Here is a 20,079-nt window from a genome sequence, read left to right as displayed (position 1 = left end):
CGAGTTTTATGTCCCGATAAAGCTCAATGGTATACCCTCCAGCCGGTTCTCACTAATTGCACGGAAAGTCAGCTCCCATTTAAGGTCACCGTAAACAGGAACAAACGTTCTCTCCGTAGGCTAGGACAGAGGAGTCCCGTCCTGGCTCATCAGATGCTCTGTAGTCTGCAGCAAGAGGCGTCCCTCCGGACTTTGGCCGCTTCGTCTAGCGATGAAGACGTCCTTGCCTAAAAGTTAACCAGATGACCTACCAAGCTCAACCCCCGAGCTTAGGCCTTTGATGTTAATGAGTTAGGATTTTCTAAATGGTAATCTCCAGGACACTATCATCTGTGAGATGTTCATAGGGATTATCTTAAGAAAATAACTTGGGGAGGGGCACCTGGGTGGCTCAGTAGGGTTAAGCATCCACTCCTGATTTCGGCTCAGGTCACGCGCTCACGGTTCGTGAGTCTGAGCCCCACGTCAGACTCTGGGCTGACAGTGCAGAGCCTGCTTGGGATTCTCTCTCTACCCCCCCCCCCCCCCGTGCCCCTCCCCTGCTGGTGCTCTTTCTCTCAAAATAAACTTAAATAATTTGGGGGACATTCAGGCTTCATCAAAATTGACATTTCTGAAAAAGGCAATCTCCGAGCTTTTCGTGCACAAGCACCATGAACCCTTAAGTGGGTGTAGTAACGTGTTCTTCCCCAAACATCTGAACGCAGACATTTCTAAAGAAAGAGAATACAACGTGGGGGAACCGCGGCAGCAGATGGTCAGAAGAGGTCCGCCTTTAAACCAAAGGAATCTTAGAGACGGTGCACGAAACGTAGCACGTGTCCATCCCTTACAATTGCGACCGCTTCAGTTTCTCCCTGAATTCTCAGCCGTAGAAGCCAAACTGCTCACCACTTTAGAATTCTTGATCTCTTGAACTTGATCTCTCACACTAACACTTCTTGGGTGCCACGCAAAAAATGTTCAAGTGGTACAATTCGCACCTCGGGGAAGAAGACAGAGGACTACCTACGGTCTGAAGACAAAACGTAAGCTCCGCAGACTGCCAACCGCAAAGACACAATGGTGACGTTCCTGTGCCTCCGCCGTGCTCTTGCTGGGCCGGTCTGGGTCTACACGAGGTGGGAGGAGGTGAGCGTCTCCCACCAGGCCCACCTGGTCCCTGCACTCTGGCAAGAGCTCTCCCTAGGGTGCTGCACAGGGAGGGAGCCCGAGACCAGAGAAGAAGTTCATGTCAGCATAAAGTCCTACCGTGCCTCTGGACGTTCCGTCCAGCTTCTCTGGTTAATTCCCTGTTAATTAAGGCCGGGTCTCTGGGCGGGAACCCTCACGGGTGAGGCCAGGTCCTGTTCTTTGGAGATTCCCCCCCCCCCCCCATTGAATCCCACCCTGGCACGCAGCAGTAAACGTCTACCGTTGCAATTTCTGATGGGAAAGCTCTAGACTGTGTTGCTCAGCGCTGCCTGTCATGCGCAAGTAAACAGATTCCACCCGGATATAAATTAAGGCAAGGAGGCAATGGAGTTGCCAGGTTCCTGGCTGACAGGCCCTGGCTCCCTGGCTCAGAGCATAGCTGGAAACCCAATTCCAAAAAGAGAAATTAGAAAGCGGCTTTCTTGTTGCTAACTTTCAAGGTGGCCCGAGAACTGACATGTCAGAGGCTGAAAGGCCGCATCTCATTTTCCAAAGGATTCCTTCCTTCCAGTAAAGGAGATAATCAAACAGGTAAGTGACACGCTGTGCCCCTCCCCCACCGCCTTCACCATGAGACAAAAAGGAAGTGATTTTAATTTTGAATTACACAAACAAAAAAGCCCCACCAACACTTTTCCTCAATCAACCCTTAGGCCAAAAAGGCTGCTTACCCCTGCTTTTAAGCACCTCTGGGCACCCCGGCCCCACATGCCTCAGGCTTTCCAAAGTGTCACCAAGCCCAAATTATTCCACATTGCCCAATCCTGGGCTGGCCCCAAAGAGACTTTGCATCTACTTCTAGTATATGGTGGCCTCCTCACGACTCAAGCCGGTTGTTCTCAGAATTTCCCTTTGTAGTTTTTCCATGCGAGGCAGCTGCTCCCCAGCTGTTTGCTGCCCTCAGCGGATGGCGACGGTCCTCTACCCGTTTGTGAATTTCAGGCTACACCCAAGAATCACGACCTCCCGAGAGCCCAGACTGTTTGGCCTTTTCGCCCCCCTGCATGTCCCGGTACGTGGGTTTTGCCCAGGAGCCCCTCCCTGCTCTGAGATGCCCATGGCCCAGCCAGCCTCTCCGGACAGACAGACAGGGTCCTGTCACCTCTCTTTCCGAGGGGGCCCGGGGAGAGCTGGGCCCTGAGCACAGGACTACGGGAGTGGCTTCCCGGCCTAGGAGTGTTGGATACAGGAGCACAGGGGCTCCTTTCCTCCAAACTTAAAGGAGCAACCCGACATCCGGGCTGATCGGATCCCCGAGTGACAGGTCAGTGGGATGGGGTTGACATAACGTACATGAGCCTCTCAAACCGTGAAGGCCCGCTTCTCACACTGCAGCGCTTCGTCATGGACTGTATTTGCAAAACACGATCAAAACTCGAAATACTTTTTTCTAGAAAACTACAATTACTAGGAAAATTAGACCACCTGCCAACCTAGATCTTTGGATTCAGACACAACGTCTAGCGAATGGGTACAAAAACGTCTCGACGCTCTCACTTCTCTTTTTATCCAATGATGAACCAGGTAACAAATGCATCTGGGCAGGTACGGGGCACGGACTGCACTTCAGGCGGCACTGATGTGCGTGGTTCCCGGGCATGGGAAGGTTTCCTGTCGATGTTCCACCCTTTCTCTGAGAGAACACAGGGTTTCTGGCCCCTTCGCTGCCCATCTGAGGTGGGTCCAAGCACGTAGCTAACTTCTACTGACTGGGGTGGGAGCACAGCGCCTCCACTTGGTGGGGAGCTTCCTCAAATATACCCCGGCTCACAACCCTCACTGCTGGCAGGCTTTGCTCCACCAGGGCTCGGCCTGATGTCCTCCTCCTCTCTCACCCAGATGCCACCTGCCAGTCGCGTAAATGCCCCTTCCTGCCCGCCGCTCCCGGAGGAATGTTAGTGGTCTCCCGGGGGGCCTGCCCACCTCCTGGGGTGGCTTCGTTTGAACTACTCACCAGTGTCGTTGGGGTATTTGTCTCCCTTGGTGCACGTCCTCCCGTCGTCCTCCCGGATGTAACCCTCCCGGCATTCACAGCGGTAGCTGCCCACGGTGTTGACGCAGATGTGGGCGCACAGTGTCTCGTTGCTGGTGGCACACTCGTCGATATCTGGGTTTGGACCAAAGGCAGAGAAGGCTCCGCTTCAGAGAACTCTCTTCCAACGACAGGGGGACGTTGGGCTTGGCCTTCCTGTGAACGTCTGCAGGGGACCCTTTGCCAGCCTCCCTCTGAGAATGCTGGAATGAAGCAGGACGCTAGAAACAGGAGCCATCTCGAGGGAGTGCCTCAGGCAGGGTCACCATGGTGACAAGCCGATCAGTAATGGGGATCCATTGTGGCCCTGCCACCACCAAGTCATGTGACCTGGTTCCCGCCCCCCACCCCCCCCCACCCCCCACCGGTGCCTAGCCTTCAAAATTCCCACCTACAAAACACGAACGATGCCTGCCCGAAATACTTCACCGGGCAAATCAGGAGAGAAAATGAGATGATGGAGAGCAACGTACATGGAAAAGCAGGCATCAGAGACATGAATTTCTACAAGGACCCATGTGTGCCGAGGGCTTTTACGTTCCCCTTTACGGCTCCGGGTTCTGAGCAGCAGGATGGTGACCCAAGGTCAAGTTTGGGTCAATGGCTCCTTCCCAGTTAAGAGATGTAATGAAACCGGAGAAGAAAAGCCACTTCGGGTGAAAGAAAATAGTCATGATGGGTCTAATGGAGTTTTCCCCAGGAAATTTCGGTGTCATCAATGACCCAGACAGACCGCCCGTGAGCTGCGGAAACGAGCCATGAGCCCATCAAACAAGCCCTTCTCTGCCCTTGACCTAAGCGTGAAGCTGCCTCTACTGTCCAGGGGAGGGAGGGCAAGGTTGAAAGGAGAGAAACAGATGGAATTCTGAGCAGAATGCCCTTTTGCTGACCCCCATATGGGAAGCACAGGGTACCGTGGCTATCACAAACTCAAAGAAGAACCCTCGCGCCTGGGACCGCGGAAGGACAGAATGGCACATCGCACTCTCTGTAAGAGGCACCAGTGGTCCCGGCTGCACTCACTTGGTGGTCTCCATCCTCCTCTTTGTCAGCGTGGGGTGCCACTGGGGACAAGCCAGGAGGCTACTGTCTACAGCTTCTCTTAAATGGTACTTGCTAGAGTCCCCGCTGGGGCAGAGGAGGAGGGGCCGCTCATCACAGTTCACTTATTCTCCACTTGGGACCGTCTGCCTGGCTCCTCAGTTCATCCTCCAGCTGATTCTCGGACTTGATGTGCACGTGAGTCACTCGAGGCATTTGTGTAAAATGCAGAATCCGGCCCCGCCCCTCAGGCTCTGGAGGCGAGGCCAGGATCGTTGTTTTTTTTTGCAAAAGCAAGAACCCCAGATGTTTCCGAGACAGGTTAGCCACAGGCTGACCGCACTCTGAAACACGTGGCTTCAGGGAACAATTCCCATCAACCTGTCTCCGGGACTTGCAAAGTGCGCGGCTGGAAAGCCAAGCCAATGGGGGAAGGAGCCCGCTGGTGGCGAGGGGTGGCGCTGAGTCCTCTCAGCTGGGCTCCAGGTGGCTGGCTTCAGCTCCCTCGGGCTCACTTGAACCTGCCTGCCACATGGTCTCTTCCTGGCTCCCAGCCCTCTCTTCCTAGTCTTCCGAGAGAACGTGGATTCTTACCTGTCTGTGCTTTTAACATTTCTGGCCGCTTACACTCTGCGTGACATCGCTCTGCTTTTCATTTGACGATGGTCCCCTTCTCCTGCTCTCGTGTCTCACCGCCTGTTAGGACCTGACTGGTACTGGCTCCCTGAAGAATTCCTTGGCCGTGGTTGGTTTAAACAACCACAACGAGGGGCGCCTGGGTGGCTCAGTCGGTTAAGCGTCCGACTTCGGCGCAGGTCACGATCTCGCGGTCCGTGAGTTCGAGCCCCGCGTCGGGCTCCGTGCCGACAGCTCAGAGCCTGGAGCCTGTTTCAGATTCTGTGTCTCCCTCTCTTTCCTCCCCTGCTCATGCTCTCTCTCTCTCTCTTCTCAAAAATAAATAAATAAATAAACATTTTAAAAAAATGAAAAAAACCACCACAACGAAAGCCGGTGCCCGCTAGCTTTGGTACTAACACAACTCCATCTGGGTATCGGGACACAAGGGAAGAAACAAAGATCAAAGCGGCTCCTGGGGGCTGGCCCCACCCACGAAGAGTGTCCAGCGGAGGACAGAATCATCCCCCCAGGAGCTGGAAGATAACGTGTGGTGGCAACGCACCCAGGCAGTACGGCTTCTCCCGCTTCCGGTGTCTCTCCCGGTCGTACCGGTATCCCGGGTAACAGGTACACAGCACTCGGCCGAAGTTATCCGTGCACTGCTGTTCACAGGGAGCCTCGGCACACACATCGTAATCTGAAATAGACAAGCGTGAGCGCACATCAGCCTCAGTCATTCAGCAGCTGGGGGCGGGGCCACCGCACCCGGGTCTGGAGCAGACCTTCCGGGCTGCATTCCGCTGGGGACCCGGGAAGCATGGCCAGCTGTGTGTGGGAGGGCACGAACTCTTTGTGTAGCACAACAGGTAACTTAGTGCCCAGCACGGCCACTTAAATGCCAACGTCACCTGTGATCCTCCCCCGGGTCACCTCTTCGCCCTCTGGTGTCTGTCCCTCATCTAGAGAGCAAAGACGTTCTGGACGGCCGGGCCCCCGCGGCATTACCTGGGGGCCTGTTTTGTCTCTTTCGCCAGCTGCGGTAGAGACAGGGGATTCCTTCCGGATGCACACTAAAAGAGAGGCCGGGCCTGGTGAGGGGCGTGGGCATCACAGTGTGAGGAGGGCAGGGGCTGGCAGTCAGGCGGGGGCAGGAGGAGTGTGAGTGGGGCTTGGGAACAGAGACGGTGTGGGCGCTGCAGAGCTGGGCCCCCCAGTGTGTTGTAGCCGTGTGTGCCCGGGACGGACCCCACGTGCCGAGAAGGGGCTGGGTGGGGTCGAGTGGCTGGAGATCTCCGAGCAAACCGGCGTGGATGCCCTCCTAACTTGAAAAGAATTAAAGCATCTCTTCCGTGCAGTCCTTACAAACGTATTTAATGAGCCTCTGAAGGGACTCCGGCTGGGAGTCGGGCGCTCAGGCTGCATTTTTACCTCCAGACTAGATCCAGCATCTCAATCACTGTGCTCTCTTCCCCGGGCGCTGACATAGATAAACGATATTTGGATGCGGAGTAAGCCCGGCTTTGCTCGCCCGCCACACAGGAAGGCGGGATGGGTGGGTCTGTCAGCCCGCAACGCACGCAGGCGGGGTCAGTGTGACAAGGAGCATGTCATTCTCGCGATGACCTGGGAAGCTGCCCTTGCTGCAAATCCCTTCCCCCGCAACTGGGATTCCAGGCCTGCTTTTCCGGCACGGGTTGGGTTTCCTTGCCGAAAATCGCCTCTAGGTGGCCGATGTTTTGTGCTCTGCCTTGTTTGCTGAATGCCTACACCCTGTAGCAGGCCCCACTGTAGGGGCCATGCAGCCTCGTGGTGGAGGGTCCAGGTTCTGGAGCCAGCCCCCCCAGCTCTGCTACTGTCTCTGTGACCTCGGGTCCTTTAAGCCTCAAGTCGCTTACCTGTAAAAGAGGGGTAACAAGAATACCGACTTCAGGGTGCTTTTCTGAAGGTAAACCCGGATGACGCATGAAGCACCGTGCCTGACCCACAGCAAAAGCTTCACCCTGTCCTTCTGCTTCCTTTATGGCTTCGCTCTGATGATCGTTTGGGTATCTGGGAAGGACTGTGTCCCCTAGAGTAACTGGCACTACTCTCTTCCTACAGTTTATGCTCAATTAATAACTGTTGGACTAGAACAAATGAGATTACTCGATCACTCTGGCCAATCAAAACAGCACAGCAGGGTGTAGCAAAGCACATCTGGTTGGCCAGCATTCCTCAACTCTGCTGTGGTAGGGCAGAAGCGGCCACAAATACTCAAGTGCGTGAGTGTGGTTGTGTTTCAATAAAACTTTATGTACAAAAATAAGCAGCGGGTCAGATTTGGCCCACAGGTTGTTGACTTTTGACTTAGAGCAACAAATAGGAGACAACTTTTAAATTGCAGCTTCTACTCAGCAGATTTGGTTAAACATTCTAGTCTCTTTACCACCTGTGATGGTTCATTTTGTGTGTCAAATGTGGGTAGGCCACAGTACCCAGATATTTGGTCAAACACACTCTAAATGTTTCCGTGCAGATGTTTTGTTTGTTTTTTTGTTAATAGATGGGATTGACATTTAAATCAGTAGACTCTGAATAAGGCAGATTGCCCTCCAAAAGGTGGATGGGCCCATTCAATCAGTTCACGGCCTTACTAGAAAAAAAGACTTCCCCCACGGAAGAGGGAATTTTGGTGGCAGATGGCCTTCTGATTCAAACTGTAACTTTCTGCTGGGTCTCTGGTCGACACTTGATTTGCCAGCCTCCAAGTAAATCCTTAAAATGAACCTGTTTCTCTGGAGAATCCTAACTGATACACTTATCTTTTCTGAAGTTCTACATTTATACTTTGCATTCTTGGTGACAGAAACCTTGATGACTCAAGAGATCTTTAGTAAGACAGACAGACAGACACACACACACACACACACACACACACACAGACTTATTCCCACAGATTAAAACGCTTAAATGTTCTAGTGAAAGCAATAGAACAGAGTGTTATTATGGTGAGGCTACGTTAATCACAGGTGTCACAGACTCACTTGAGGGCGAGGGGCGCTGCTTGTAGGCTCTGATGTTTGAAACCACAAGACCTAACATTTAAAGAAGATCTAAGTCTGTGGTGCCCACGTAACCTGCTTTTAATCAGGTTGGGCAAGGTCTTTAGCTGAGATCTTAAAGTGATGGGTCCAAACTTAATTTTCTTAGTATCTGCCCAATTGCAGTATAAAGGACACAGCTGGGGACTGGGACAAGCTGGCTGATACAAGAATGCAATTATTTGGACCTTTGTTGTTGTTGCTTTCCACCATGCTCTAACCCACAGAACTGGCTGGCAGTGAGACAAGTCTCTCTCGGGAAGACCCAAGGCCACATACACCATCGTTATGTTAAGTGATTTCCTAACCACTCTTCCTCAAGCAGCTTTCTCCCCAGCTATGGTTTAGTGAATTCTTCCACCCTTTCCCCGAAGAGAGCAATACACGGGAGGGATTCACTTATTTCTGACAAAGAGCCTGCTCTCTAGGAGATAATGCAGCATGAATTGGCTCGGCTGGGCTTCTGGGCTTCCAGAAGCCCTCTTCCAGAGATCTGGCTTCTTGGGTGACAGTGAAGAAACCTCTTTCTCATTACCCTCCCACCTCTCCCCAGCCCCAGGCACACTAATCTCGCGCTCTCCAGACAGGGCTTTGTGTTTCCTGGATCAGCGCGGGAATCCTTTGCAGCTCTTTTCCTCCTATTTGTGTAGGCCCCGGGGGAAGCCTTCCTTGGTAAGCCGGCTCCCCCTCCTTCTGGAGACCACCTCGAACTGCTCTGGTTCTCTGTGCTGTGCGCCTGCTCCAAACACTTGCAGCCCCGAATGCCTCGACCGCACATATTACAGTTATTATTAAACACAACAGCAGCAACCGTTATTTATCAAGCACTTAATGAGAGCCAGCCTCCGTTCCAAGTACTTAACATGTGGTAATATTCTTAAAACAACCATGAGCCAAGTACAAATACTTTCCCACAAAAACTAAGGTAGGATTTGTATTGTGGACTGAACGTTTGCGTCCTCTTGACATGCGTACGTTGAAATCTTAACCTCCAAGGTGACGGTATTGGGAGGTGGGGGCCTTCGGGGGGTGCTTAGATCATGAGGGTAGAGCCCTCACCAATGGGATTGATGCTTTTATAAAAGAACCCCCAGGAATCTCCCTTGCCCCTTCTGCCGCGTAACGACACAGCAAGGAGATGGCAGTCAATGAACGAGGAAGCTCTCACCCGACGTGGAGTTTTCCAGCGCCTTGGTCTTTGGCTTAGCCTCCAGAACTAAGAGATGAGCGTTTGCTGTGTAAGGCACCAGACTATGGTATTTTTGCTACAGCAGCCAGAATGGGCTAAGGCAATACGGAAGCTGGAATTAGAATTCAGGTCTGACTCCATGCAATCTATACCCCATCTCACCAGCTTGAGGGTGTGTATGCCCTGAGAGCCGGGCACCTGCTGCTCCCACTGCTCTACGCCGTTAGTGCTGGGCTGAGCAGAGTGTTTGGAGGGGCTTTGAGTTCAGCATGTGAAAAACACAGAGGTCAGGAGGACGTGTGTGCTCTGTGTATGAAATGCTGATGACGGGATGATAGCCTCTTCAGCTTAAAAAAACCTGAAATATGAGAATTACTCAATATAGGTGTACCTGTCAGGTAACGATGTAGCTGGAGCATGCTACGCGTACTAGAAGAATCCAATGCCAGAAGAAAACTGAAATCACACGCAGGTACTCCACGTACATTCTACGTACATCGGAACTCTACAGACACCTAGCGATTAGTCACAAACAAGGTGAGAAGACATAATCTTTTACATTACGTACCTTCTGGGATGCATTGTCCAAGAACAAATTTATACCCTTTGCAGCATTTTTTCCTAAGAAACAAACAAAAGTGTGTTTTAAATGTGACGTCAGATTAAGGATATAATTCTTTTCAGGGGTGTCTGGGTGGCTCAGTCGGTGAAGCATCTGACTCGATTCTGGCTCAGGTCATGATCTCATGGTTTGTGAGATGGAGCCCCACGTTGGGCTCTGGGCTGACAGTGCAGAGCCTGCTTAGGATTCTCTCTCTCTCTCTCTCTCTCTCTCTCTCTCTCTCTCGCTGCCCCTCCCCCACTCACACGCATGCTTGCTCTCTCAAATAAACTTAAAATATATGTATAATATATAATTCTTTTCAGTTAGTGATTTGTGCCCAGGAAAAAGTGAGGTATAAGGGAAAGAAGGGGTTGGGTATTTTTTTTTTTAATGTTTATTTATTTTTGAGAGAGAGAGAGACAGAGACAGAGCTCGAGAGGGAAGGGCCAGAGAGAAAGGGAGATGCAGAATCCGAAACACGCTCCAGGCTCTGAGCTGTCAGCACAGAGCCTGATGCGGGGCTCGAACTCACAGACCATGAGATCATGAGCCAAGCCGAAGCTGGACGCTCAACAGACGGAGCCACCCAGGCGCCCCTAGGGGTTGGATATTTTTAAGGAAAGCTGAGATAGAGATATAAAGGGAAAATATAATCAACAGCACATGACCACATGTTCCAGTAGCAGAAGGTCCTTTTTTACCACATAATATATGGAATTAATCACTTGAATTCTATGAAGTGGATTAATTCAGAGACTTCAAGCTACTTGTAGCAGATGACCAGAGGCCTACAGGATATAAAGAACTTTTACATAAAGGATATAAAGAAACTGTATCCTGAAAAGGAACTCTGGGGCTGGCCAGGCCCCTCAGGCTACAAGCCAAGGATTCACGTGACTTGCTAATTATAACAATTTGCTAATAATAAATAACTAGGTAATTGTAACCTAATGATTGCAAATTATAATTAGGTAGCTGAGGCTGAAGCCCAAGCGGTCCCCCATTTGAAGGCTGGCTTCACCTGGACCACATAGGTACTAAAAGCTATCTAAATTATCTGAATTAAACAGACAAACAAACAGCAATTCTAGCAAAAGTTTCCAAGACGTCCATCTCTGCCTGAGGTAGAGAAATGGCACCATTCGTTCAAAATGTAAATCTCCACGGGAAAGATGAGGTCTCTGGTCTGGGGTTTCAAGCTCTTAACAGACTGACCCCCTGCAGATAGAGAATATAAACTAAGGACAAAAGAGAAGCAAACAACCCCTGGCAGGTTCTGGAGAGCAAAGAAAGGCGGGCAGGATTTTAGAGGAAAGCTGACATTTGGAACGAGGGACTAACCCAGGCTAACTTTCCTGCTTTTCAGGACTTTGGCCCGAGCGCCCATCACAGTTGCTACGTGGTGGGGAAAGTGAACACACAGAGAACCTGTGACAGGTTTCGGCCCGATCAAATGGAGGGCAAAATAGGGGTAACCAGAGGTGTGAAAAATTCAGGGGAAATCCTGGAAATGAGAGTGCTGGAGGACAGGAGCCTTAAGTTCTGTGTATTAAGCCTGCCCAGTCGCTGGGAAACCCTCACCCAGGCATGCGGGGAGAAGACTCGAAACACCCCAGCTAAACGCCACACGGGCTGGACGAGGGTTGGGCTGACCAACACCGACTGCGAGGCCGTTTGCACATTCCATCCATCCAAGTTGCTTGCCTGCTCCAAGAAAAGTATCAACGCTTTTTGGATGAATAAAGCAGGATCCAGGATCTCCACAACAGAACTTGTATAAATGTGACCCATTCTCAAGGGAAAGACCATCAATGATGCCAACCCCAATTCCAGAGGTCGCAAGTATCAGACACCGCGTTAAAGCGGCTGTTACAATGGTGTTCGATGAGGTAAGGGAAAAGGCACTTGTAATAAATGAAAAGGTAGGAGATCTAAAAGAAATATCAACTGTGAAAAGAACGAAATAGAAATTCAAGAACTGAATGGGGCGCCTGGGTGGCTCAGTCGGTTGAGCTTCCGACTTCGGCTCAGGTCAAGATCTTACAGTCTGTGAGTTCGAGCCCCGCATCGGGCTCCGTGCTGACGGCTCAGAGCCTGGAGCCTGTTTCAGATTCTGGATCTCCCTCTCTCTCTGCCCCTCCCCCACTCATGCTCTGTCTCTGTCTCAAAAATAAACATTAAAAAATTAAAAAAATTAAAAAACAGAAATTCAAGAACTGGAAAATATACGTATCAAATTAAAAAAAAAACTTGCTGGATGGGTTTAACAACAGAATGGTGATATGAAGTGGGAAAGAATTAGTGAATTGGAAGATACATGCACAGGAATCACCCAATTTAAAGAGAAAAAGTGACTTTAAAAAATGCACCAAAACATCAGGGACTTGGGGGGAGGCGGGGGGGACAACCTCAGAAGGTCCAAGGTATGGTATGTGGAGTTCCAGAAGGCAAACAGAGAGAGAATGGAGAAGAAAACAAATGTGAAAATGGCTGAAACATCCCGAATTTAGTGAAAAACATAAATTTACACACTAAAGATGTTTAGCAAAAGCCAAACAGGTTGAAGACACACACCCATGCACGCGTCTAGAGATGTCATAGTCCTACTGCTGAAAACAAACAAACAAACAAACAAACAAACAAAAAAGAGAAAATCTTGAAAGCCAGCAGTGAAAAACTGCACATTCTATACCGGGAAAGAATGATCTGAATGTCCATGCGCTTCTCATCAAATACCACGGCAACCACAAACAATGGCATGACATCTTTGAAGTGCTGAGAAAACAAACCGACCTGTCAATCCAGAATCCTCTATGCAGTGAAAAATATCCTTCGAGAATGAAGAGGAAATCAAGACGTTTCAGAAAAAAGAAAACCAAGCATTCAACACCAGCAGATCTGGGCTATGAGAAATGCTACAGGGAGTTGTTCAGAATAAAAACACAGGGACCAGGGAGAAAAACCTGAATTTTTAGGAAGGGCTGAAATGCCTCGTAAATGTCTTGGTACCTATATAAAACGTGATTTTTTCACGCTTAACTATTTCAAAGCAAAAACTATATGTCCTTGTCTTACAGGATTCATAACGCAAGCAAATGCAATCAACAGAATAATGGACCCACGTGGTCCATAATGTAAATGGACCCACATGGTTACAAAATTTCTACACCACGTATAAAACGGTACAATTCTGACACTTCCCTTGTGGCAAACATTCCCCTTTGTTCTGGGTTTCTCAGGCCTCCTTACTTTTCCCTTCCCTTCCCCCTACCCCATCCTCCCTTACCCCCCAACCCCGCTCCCCCGCTGGGCTCCTAGAGAACTTCCCTTTACCACTTCCAAAATCAGTATGTTCATTCAGAGGCCAAGAATTAAGCTGGGGGCAGTGAATTTGCAAGTCTCAAGAATACAGCCCGGGATCTTTTGCTCTTTTTCCTTGACTATCAAACTATCATTAAGAAACACCCAAAACTATTCCTGAGCCTGGGTGGCTCAGTTGGTTAAGCATCCAACCCTTGATTTTGGCCCCAGTCATGATCTCACAGTTCATGGGTCAGGGTCCCATGTTGGGCTCTGACCCGACAGCACAGAACTTGCTTAGGATTCTCTCCCTCTCTCCTGGCCCACTCTATATCTCTCTCTCAAAAATAAATAAAAATTAAAAAACAAAACAAAACAAAACTATTTCTGTGTAACCATAAGAGAAATGAGATTCAAGGTTATTGCTATCGAAATAGTCTCGGTAATTTGCATTTGGACATGCTTTCTAGGTGGAAGAGAAAGGCAGTTAAATATGGTCTGCCACCTGGGAAGTGCACATTGCCTGTGGCCTATCTATACCACGCGTGTGAGCCTATCATCTGTATGCTGTATTGAATACAAGGTCCGAAACCACAGATTTGGGAGATGAGGCATTCTCTAGGTCCTAACGCAAATTCCCACCTTTGTCAAACGGTCAGAACCTTCAACCAGATTAGACAAGACCTTCTGAGAAAAATCTGGTACGCTTAAATGTATTTTTTTCCAACACATTTTAGTAAGACAGCAATTTAACAACATTTATAAGAATTGTATTAAATCCATTAAAAACTTCGCAGATAATGTATTCAACATGCACACAACTGATCTGGTAAGAGAACGTTCTGAGGCCCAGCTGGGTACAGCAACACTGCCTCCTTTCTCCCTGCAACCTTTCTCATGTGCAGTCCAGCTGTGGTAGACAATCTTACTTCAAAAGCATAATAAGTGGGCTTCCCTTATAAAGGACAGCTGGGACGCTCCCGAATCGGACCTGAATGAAATAATTCAGGGTCCCGTCCCCTGCACAGGACGTATTTGCCTACCTGTACATGTCCAATCAATATGTTACGTTGAATCTTTCCTCAGCATATTTTGTTACATATATCTGTGTGTGTGTGTGTGTGTGAAAGAGATTTACTGCTATGAATAACGTGTGGCAGTGTTCAGAGTTTTCCTACAATTAGACATAATCTCCCAACATTTCCAACTGAACTGTAATTTTACACGACAAGAGAAACCCATGGTGTACAAATTCATGATGATGATTATTTCTAACAGAAGTAGAGGATCTACCTTGACGTTCCATAAAACTCTCGTTTTCCATGGTTTAAGAGAGTCCAAGTTCCTAACAACCAGAAAGAAAACTGCTTACTAGGGTATTCATTAAAATTTTACAGTTTACTTACTGTATTACTTGAAGCTGTCCTATGGAAAACTAAGAGGAACAACAGTGCCCTAGATGATCTGAAACTCAAGTGAATCATAAGAAAGTTGGAATGGAGGGGAGACATGTGTTTTTGATATATCTTCGGGGCAACGCCACATTTAAACATATGGTTCTATTTGTCTGTTTCTATGTAAATGGCGCACCTAACATACAGCCGCTGAGAACTCTGATGGCATTTCAAAGTTCACGCACGCGGATACAACCCTTACAATCTCTCTCTCTTCATCCAAGACATCCTACTTGGGCATTCTGATCTTTCTGAGCATTGCAAGAGCTTGGGGTTGTCCATTTAGTGGAGCCAAAAGTAACCTGTCATTTGCCTTGCTACAAAATTAAATAACACAGTGATTTGATGATGCTTTCAAAAGGCTACAGAGCTCTGTCGGGAGATCTAAGCGTCATGATGGCCATGCTTCCTTGAAATACCTGCTCAGCCCAGAATTAACTTCCCCTTGGCTTTTTTCTTAATTGCATACCTAACGCCATCGCTCTGCTCGAGGGGAGGAGGTCTGAGACTTCACTGCACCCTCTTGCTTTTCGAGAGTTCCTGAAGACGGCATTATTTTGCAGGTCAAACATCCATCCAGCAGAAGTCACGATTTAAAATAAACGACGGAATATTCCAAAGTATAAAAAAACAAACACTGGCTGCACATCTTACCCCGTTTCAGAGATTACTTACAACACAACTTACGTATAATGAAGTTGAAATGGCCTAAGTGAGACCTCCTTCTCGTTATGCAACCGGACCTAACTACAAGCATGGCCGTGCGGTTTTTATCTTTAAGAAAAACAAACGAAGATGGGGAAAGCTCATGTGGACTTCGGGGGAGACAGCCCTTCGTGAGCCGCTTCATGTGGCAGAGCTCGGTTTTCCAAACGCAAAATGCCTTTCCCATTTCTTGGCGAGGGGAAGTGGCAATTAGGTGGTTGTCACATAGAAAGGGCGACATCTGCTCATCAGGAAAGTCTGTGCAGGTTTCCCCTGGGTGTCCCAGAGCATTCACACACACACAATGTTGTAAATAAAAACAGTGCGGCCAGAAATACATCCCAGCGACCGAGCGTGTGTGAGAGCTTTTGGAAGGAAAAACCGAGATATCAACATCGGACTGTCTGCTGTTAGTTATCAGATTCTAGAGAAGAATTAAAACAACAACAACAACAACAACAAACCTCCCTGCGGAATTAGAAGGACAAGAAGGAACCTTGAAAGGTCAAGTGAGCTAGTAGGCAAGAGATATTTCAACACTCGTCCCACTGCAACAGTAAATTTTCCTAAGATTTATTTGGGGTTTCCTCTGCATCGCTTGCCTACACATGCACCAGACAGCTCAGATGTTTTGTTTTGTTTGTAATGAGAGAAAAAAACTGCACTTTTTAGAGTATTCCGGGGTTCTTTTTGCCCAGCTACAGGTAGTGGATGGAACGGTGGCTTTGGGGTCAAGCACATCTGCTGTACAATTCTGGCTCTGTCATTTAAAGAGCTTGTGATGATGAGGCACCTGGGTGGCTCAGTCAAGTTGAGTGTCTGACTTCGGCTCAGGTCATGATCTTGTGGTTCGTGGGTTTGAGCCTCGCGTTGGGCTCTGCGCGGACGGGGGGAGCCTGGTGCCTGCTTCAGATTCTGTGTCTCCCCCTCTCTCTCTCTGCCCCTCCCACCCTGTGTGCTCGCTCTCTCTCAAAAATACACATAAAAAATTAAAAAAGAAATAAAGAGCCTGTGATAGGACTTTGGGTTTCTTAAACTTGTTGAGGTTTTAGATTCCTCATGGATAAAGCATGAATAATAGTATTTGCTTTCTTTTTCCAAAAATGGAAGAGAGGGGGAGGGGGAGAAAGGAGGGAGGGAGAAAATTTTGATTTCAACATGACGGAAAAGTAACATTTTTGTCCTTTTCTTTCCCAAGCTAATGCCAAATAATGGGAATAGGAAATATAAATTCAAGCTGATAGTCCATAGTTTTAGGAGTATATTTCTAATATGAGTTAGTTTATTTATTAAAGTTTATCTACTTTAGATGGTGTGAGTAGGGGAGGGATAGGCAGAGGGAGGGAGAGAGAGAGAATCCCAAGCAGGCTCCGCATTGTCAGCACAGAGCCAGACGTGGGGCTCGAACCCATGAAACTGCAAAGTCATGACCACAGCTAAATCCAAGGGTCGGACGCTTAACCGACTGAGCCACCCAGGTGCCCCTCTAATATGGAGTTAATATGAACACGGCCAGTGGACGGGAGAATGGGAAGTGATTTCGCAGAGCAGAGTGACTTCAAACCTACGTGCCTCCAGGGGCGGTTATCGTGGAGAAGCCAACTGGCCCCACGGAGGCTCAGCCCCGCTCAGGAATCGGAGACACCAGGTATGGAGGAAGGTGGAGGCCAACAGACAGCAGGCCAACCTGAAGGTCTGGTGAGAAGGTGGACTTCTGGTTTCCTGACCCCGGGCTCCCTTTGTCGGATACCCTCCGTCCACCACCGCGAGAGGCAGGAGGTACGTTCCTTGGGGAGAATTGTACCCGAGGAGATCGACTGTCACACCAAGCCAGAGGCCCACGTGGAATATACCCATGAGTAGATACTCCTGCCCACGCACAGAGTTTCCAAGTATTTTTAGAGTCCCTTCAATGGAATATCTCATTGCACAACAACGGAAGCCTCCCGGTGATGGCTTCTGAAGGCCCCGATGGCGGCTTCCGCGCATCTCCAACCAGTTAGTCCTAAATGAAAACAGAGGAGGCTGGGAAGGTGCAGAGCCCAGTCAGCGTGCTTCTTTTTCACCAACTACTAACTGCACTGCGACATGCCAGACGAGGGGTCCATAAGAGACTGATGCCAGGAACAGTACACAACTCCTGGGACTAAATTAAAAGCCTGAGGATTTCAAAGCGGTCCTGAATTTCTTTGTCAAACTCCTTAGAGTGAGGAAGTCTTCCTCTTTGTTTTAACCTTCTTCTCTTGGAGAAACTTTGATAGAGCTTCGCATGACTTCACATGAACTTCTAGAATGCCTCTTACACCAGATGCCCTGAGAACGGAACCCAGGAAAATGATTCATCTCCCATCGAGGCCTGCCTGGATCCCAGCCCTGTAACCAGAAAGTGCTCCTCCCGGGAAAATGGAATAAGACCATGTTTACCGTAGCAATCAGTGAAGATTAAAAAACAAAACAAAACAAAACAAACCCATTTATTCATCTACATATAAACTTGCTCCTGCCAAATCTCAGTGACAATGTGAAGAGACTCATAAGCAGTATGTTACATATCACGTGGTCTTATATGCACAATTACCGACGGCCAAGATCAAATGCAGAACACGCGTGGCAAGTCCGCAAAAATTTAAACACAGAGTAACCACAGGACCCTACAATTGTACTGCTGAGTATATACCCAGAAGAATTGAAAGCAGACTCAAAAGACACATTTGTTCATAGCAACATCATTCACAATAGCCAAAGGTACAAACAACCCAAACGTCCCTTGGCAGATGGGTAAAGACAACGTGATACACACAGAGAATGGATTATTCATCCTTTAAAGGATCTTTTGACACATGCTCTAACACGGATGAAACTTGGAAACATTATGCTAAGTGAAATCATACCAAAGAAATATTGGAGAGAGAGTTACAAATATCGTAGGCCTCCACTTCTATGAGGTGCCCGAAGCAAATTCTTAGGCAGAGAGTCGAATCGTGATGGCCAGGGGCTGGGTGAGGAGGGAATGGGGCGCTGCTCAATGGGTACACAGTCTCAGTTTGGGACGATGAGGAAGTTCCCGGAGACGAACGCTGATGGTTGCACAACAATGTGAACGTGCTTACTGGCACTGAAATACACACCTAAGAATGGTTAACGTGGTAAATTTTACGTTGGATGTACCTTCCCACACATACACGAAAAGACTAGAGGAGGAGGGGAAAGCTGTTGAAGCCGTTCTTCTCACCGTTAATACCTGGGGCATGGGATCATCTGGGTTTTAGCTGTGTGAATTACAGAAAAAATATTTTTTTAGGCATGTGAGGGTTATCGTTAGATGGGGCTAAGGTAACAACCAGAAGGTAGTTATTCCTACAAGGCTTCAAGTGATAATAACGTATTCATCCAACAACATGTTCATCAGGCGTCTTCCAGGAAGACAGAAGAGCCGGTGGTTGGGGCCCTGGCCCCTGGGGACGTACCTCCCAGGTTTGAATCCCCGCTCTTCTACTTGCCAGCTGCGGGGACCTTAGACAAGTGACTTAAAGCCCCCCTAACTCCATTTCCCCATCTGTAAAGAGGAATGACAACAGTGTCCACCTTGCTGGCTTGGTGTGCGGGTTCGATGCGTTGAGACGCATATGGAGCTCAATACCACGCTGGCTGTGTGAAGTCCAACAGGGAACGTGCAAAGAAATGTGGTTTTCCTGTTGCGTCCCACTCTAATGTTCACCTTCAAGGACCCTGGTGTGTTTTAGAGGAGGGAGCATGAGGGAGTCAGCGGCTGAGCCATGGTCTGGCTGCCCATCGGCTTGGCTTTGAGAAGCAGCCAGGGCCGGCTGACAGCAGTACCGAAGCCAGTGTCTCGGCCGTCTCATTGCCACGGTCGTGCCTACTCAAAGATGATCTTATCAGCTGGCAGGAGAACCCTCTGAGGCCACTAACACATTGCACTCCCCTCTATGTGATCAGTGTAATATCTGTTCTCCACGATGAGAGGCACGTGACCGGATCTCGTCTTGTTTGCTCAAAGCTGGCCCGGCAGCACTTGGGAGGCGCGGACAACTGCCCGGGCTGCGGGGCTGAGAACACGTGTAGCCACTTCGGTATGTTGTTTCCGCCGCCTCCCTGTCTCCCTGTCATATCAGCCATTCTCACAGGGTCAGGGACCTCCGCAGACGGCATCCCTGAGTCTACGCGGGTCCCGGAGACAAGAACCTGGGGCTGCCTGCCTGCCTCTTCACCACGATGCCAACGCTACATATCTAGCTCTCTTTTCACACACTTTTCCCTCCTTCCCCACCTCCTCAAGTGAGTTTTCTACCCCACGAACCCTCATCATCTTGCTCCCTGGCTGTCTTTTCCCGGATTCAATAGAGAAGTTGGCCGTTTTTGAAACGTAAGGAAAAATGGTAACACATTGAAAAAGGTAGTTTGGCATTACCTTTGTATAAAAAAGATAAAGATAAAAACTGCATGCATCTGCATATTTATATACACATAGGCAAGAGATCTTTTCATTAAAAAAATAAAGATTAGGTTGGGTATTCATGGATCTCTTTACGTAAGATGTTTTGTTTTTTTTTTTTTTTTTGAGATGTAATTGACCTATAACATTGTACCAGCTTCAGGTGCATGGCATATCGATTTGATATTTGTATGCGCTGTGAAATGATCACCACAGTAAGTCAGGTTTTTTTTAATGTGCTTTCTGATTTTCCTTCAATGAACAGGTGCTAATTTTGTAATACGAGAAAATAAAGGAAATAAACGAGAGGGATTTTTTAGGGTGTTTTGGTACATATGTTTTGAATTTTTTAAATTTATTTTAGAGAGAGAGGTGTGTGTGTGTGTGGGGGGGAGAGGGAGAGAGAGGG

General features: G+C 48.6%; 1 protein-coding gene across 1 annotated transcript in view; it reads right to left on the bottom strand.

Annotated features, from left to right (window-relative positions):
• The window catches only part of CCBE1 (collagen and calcium binding EGF domains 1), a 229,386-nt gene that overhangs the window by 25,831 nt on the left and 183,476 nt on the right, over positions 1–20,079 (bottom strand). Inside the window, exons 3-5 of the mRNA XM_047086463.1 lie at positions 9,723–9,775; positions 5,448–5,582; positions 3,149–3,301 (exon numbers count right to left, since the gene is read on the bottom strand). Coding sequence (XP_046942419.1) covers positions 3,149–3,301; positions 5,448–5,582; positions 9,723–9,775 — 341 coding nt within the window. The remainder of the gene's footprint in view (positions 1–3,148; positions 3,302–5,447; positions 5,583–9,722; positions 9,776–20,079) is intronic.

Source organism: Lynx rufus, unplaced genomic scaffold, assembly GCF_022079265.1.
Source record: "Lynx rufus isolate CCGP_SWC_20201006 ecotype Redwood Valley unplaced genomic scaffold, mLynRuf1.p SCAF_20, whole genome shotgun sequence".
NCBI classification, from domain to species: Eukaryota; Metazoa; Chordata; class Mammalia; order Carnivora; family Felidae; genus Lynx; species Lynx rufus.
Note: the sequence above shows the minus strand (reverse complement) of the source record. Positions and strands in the feature narration are given on the sequence as shown.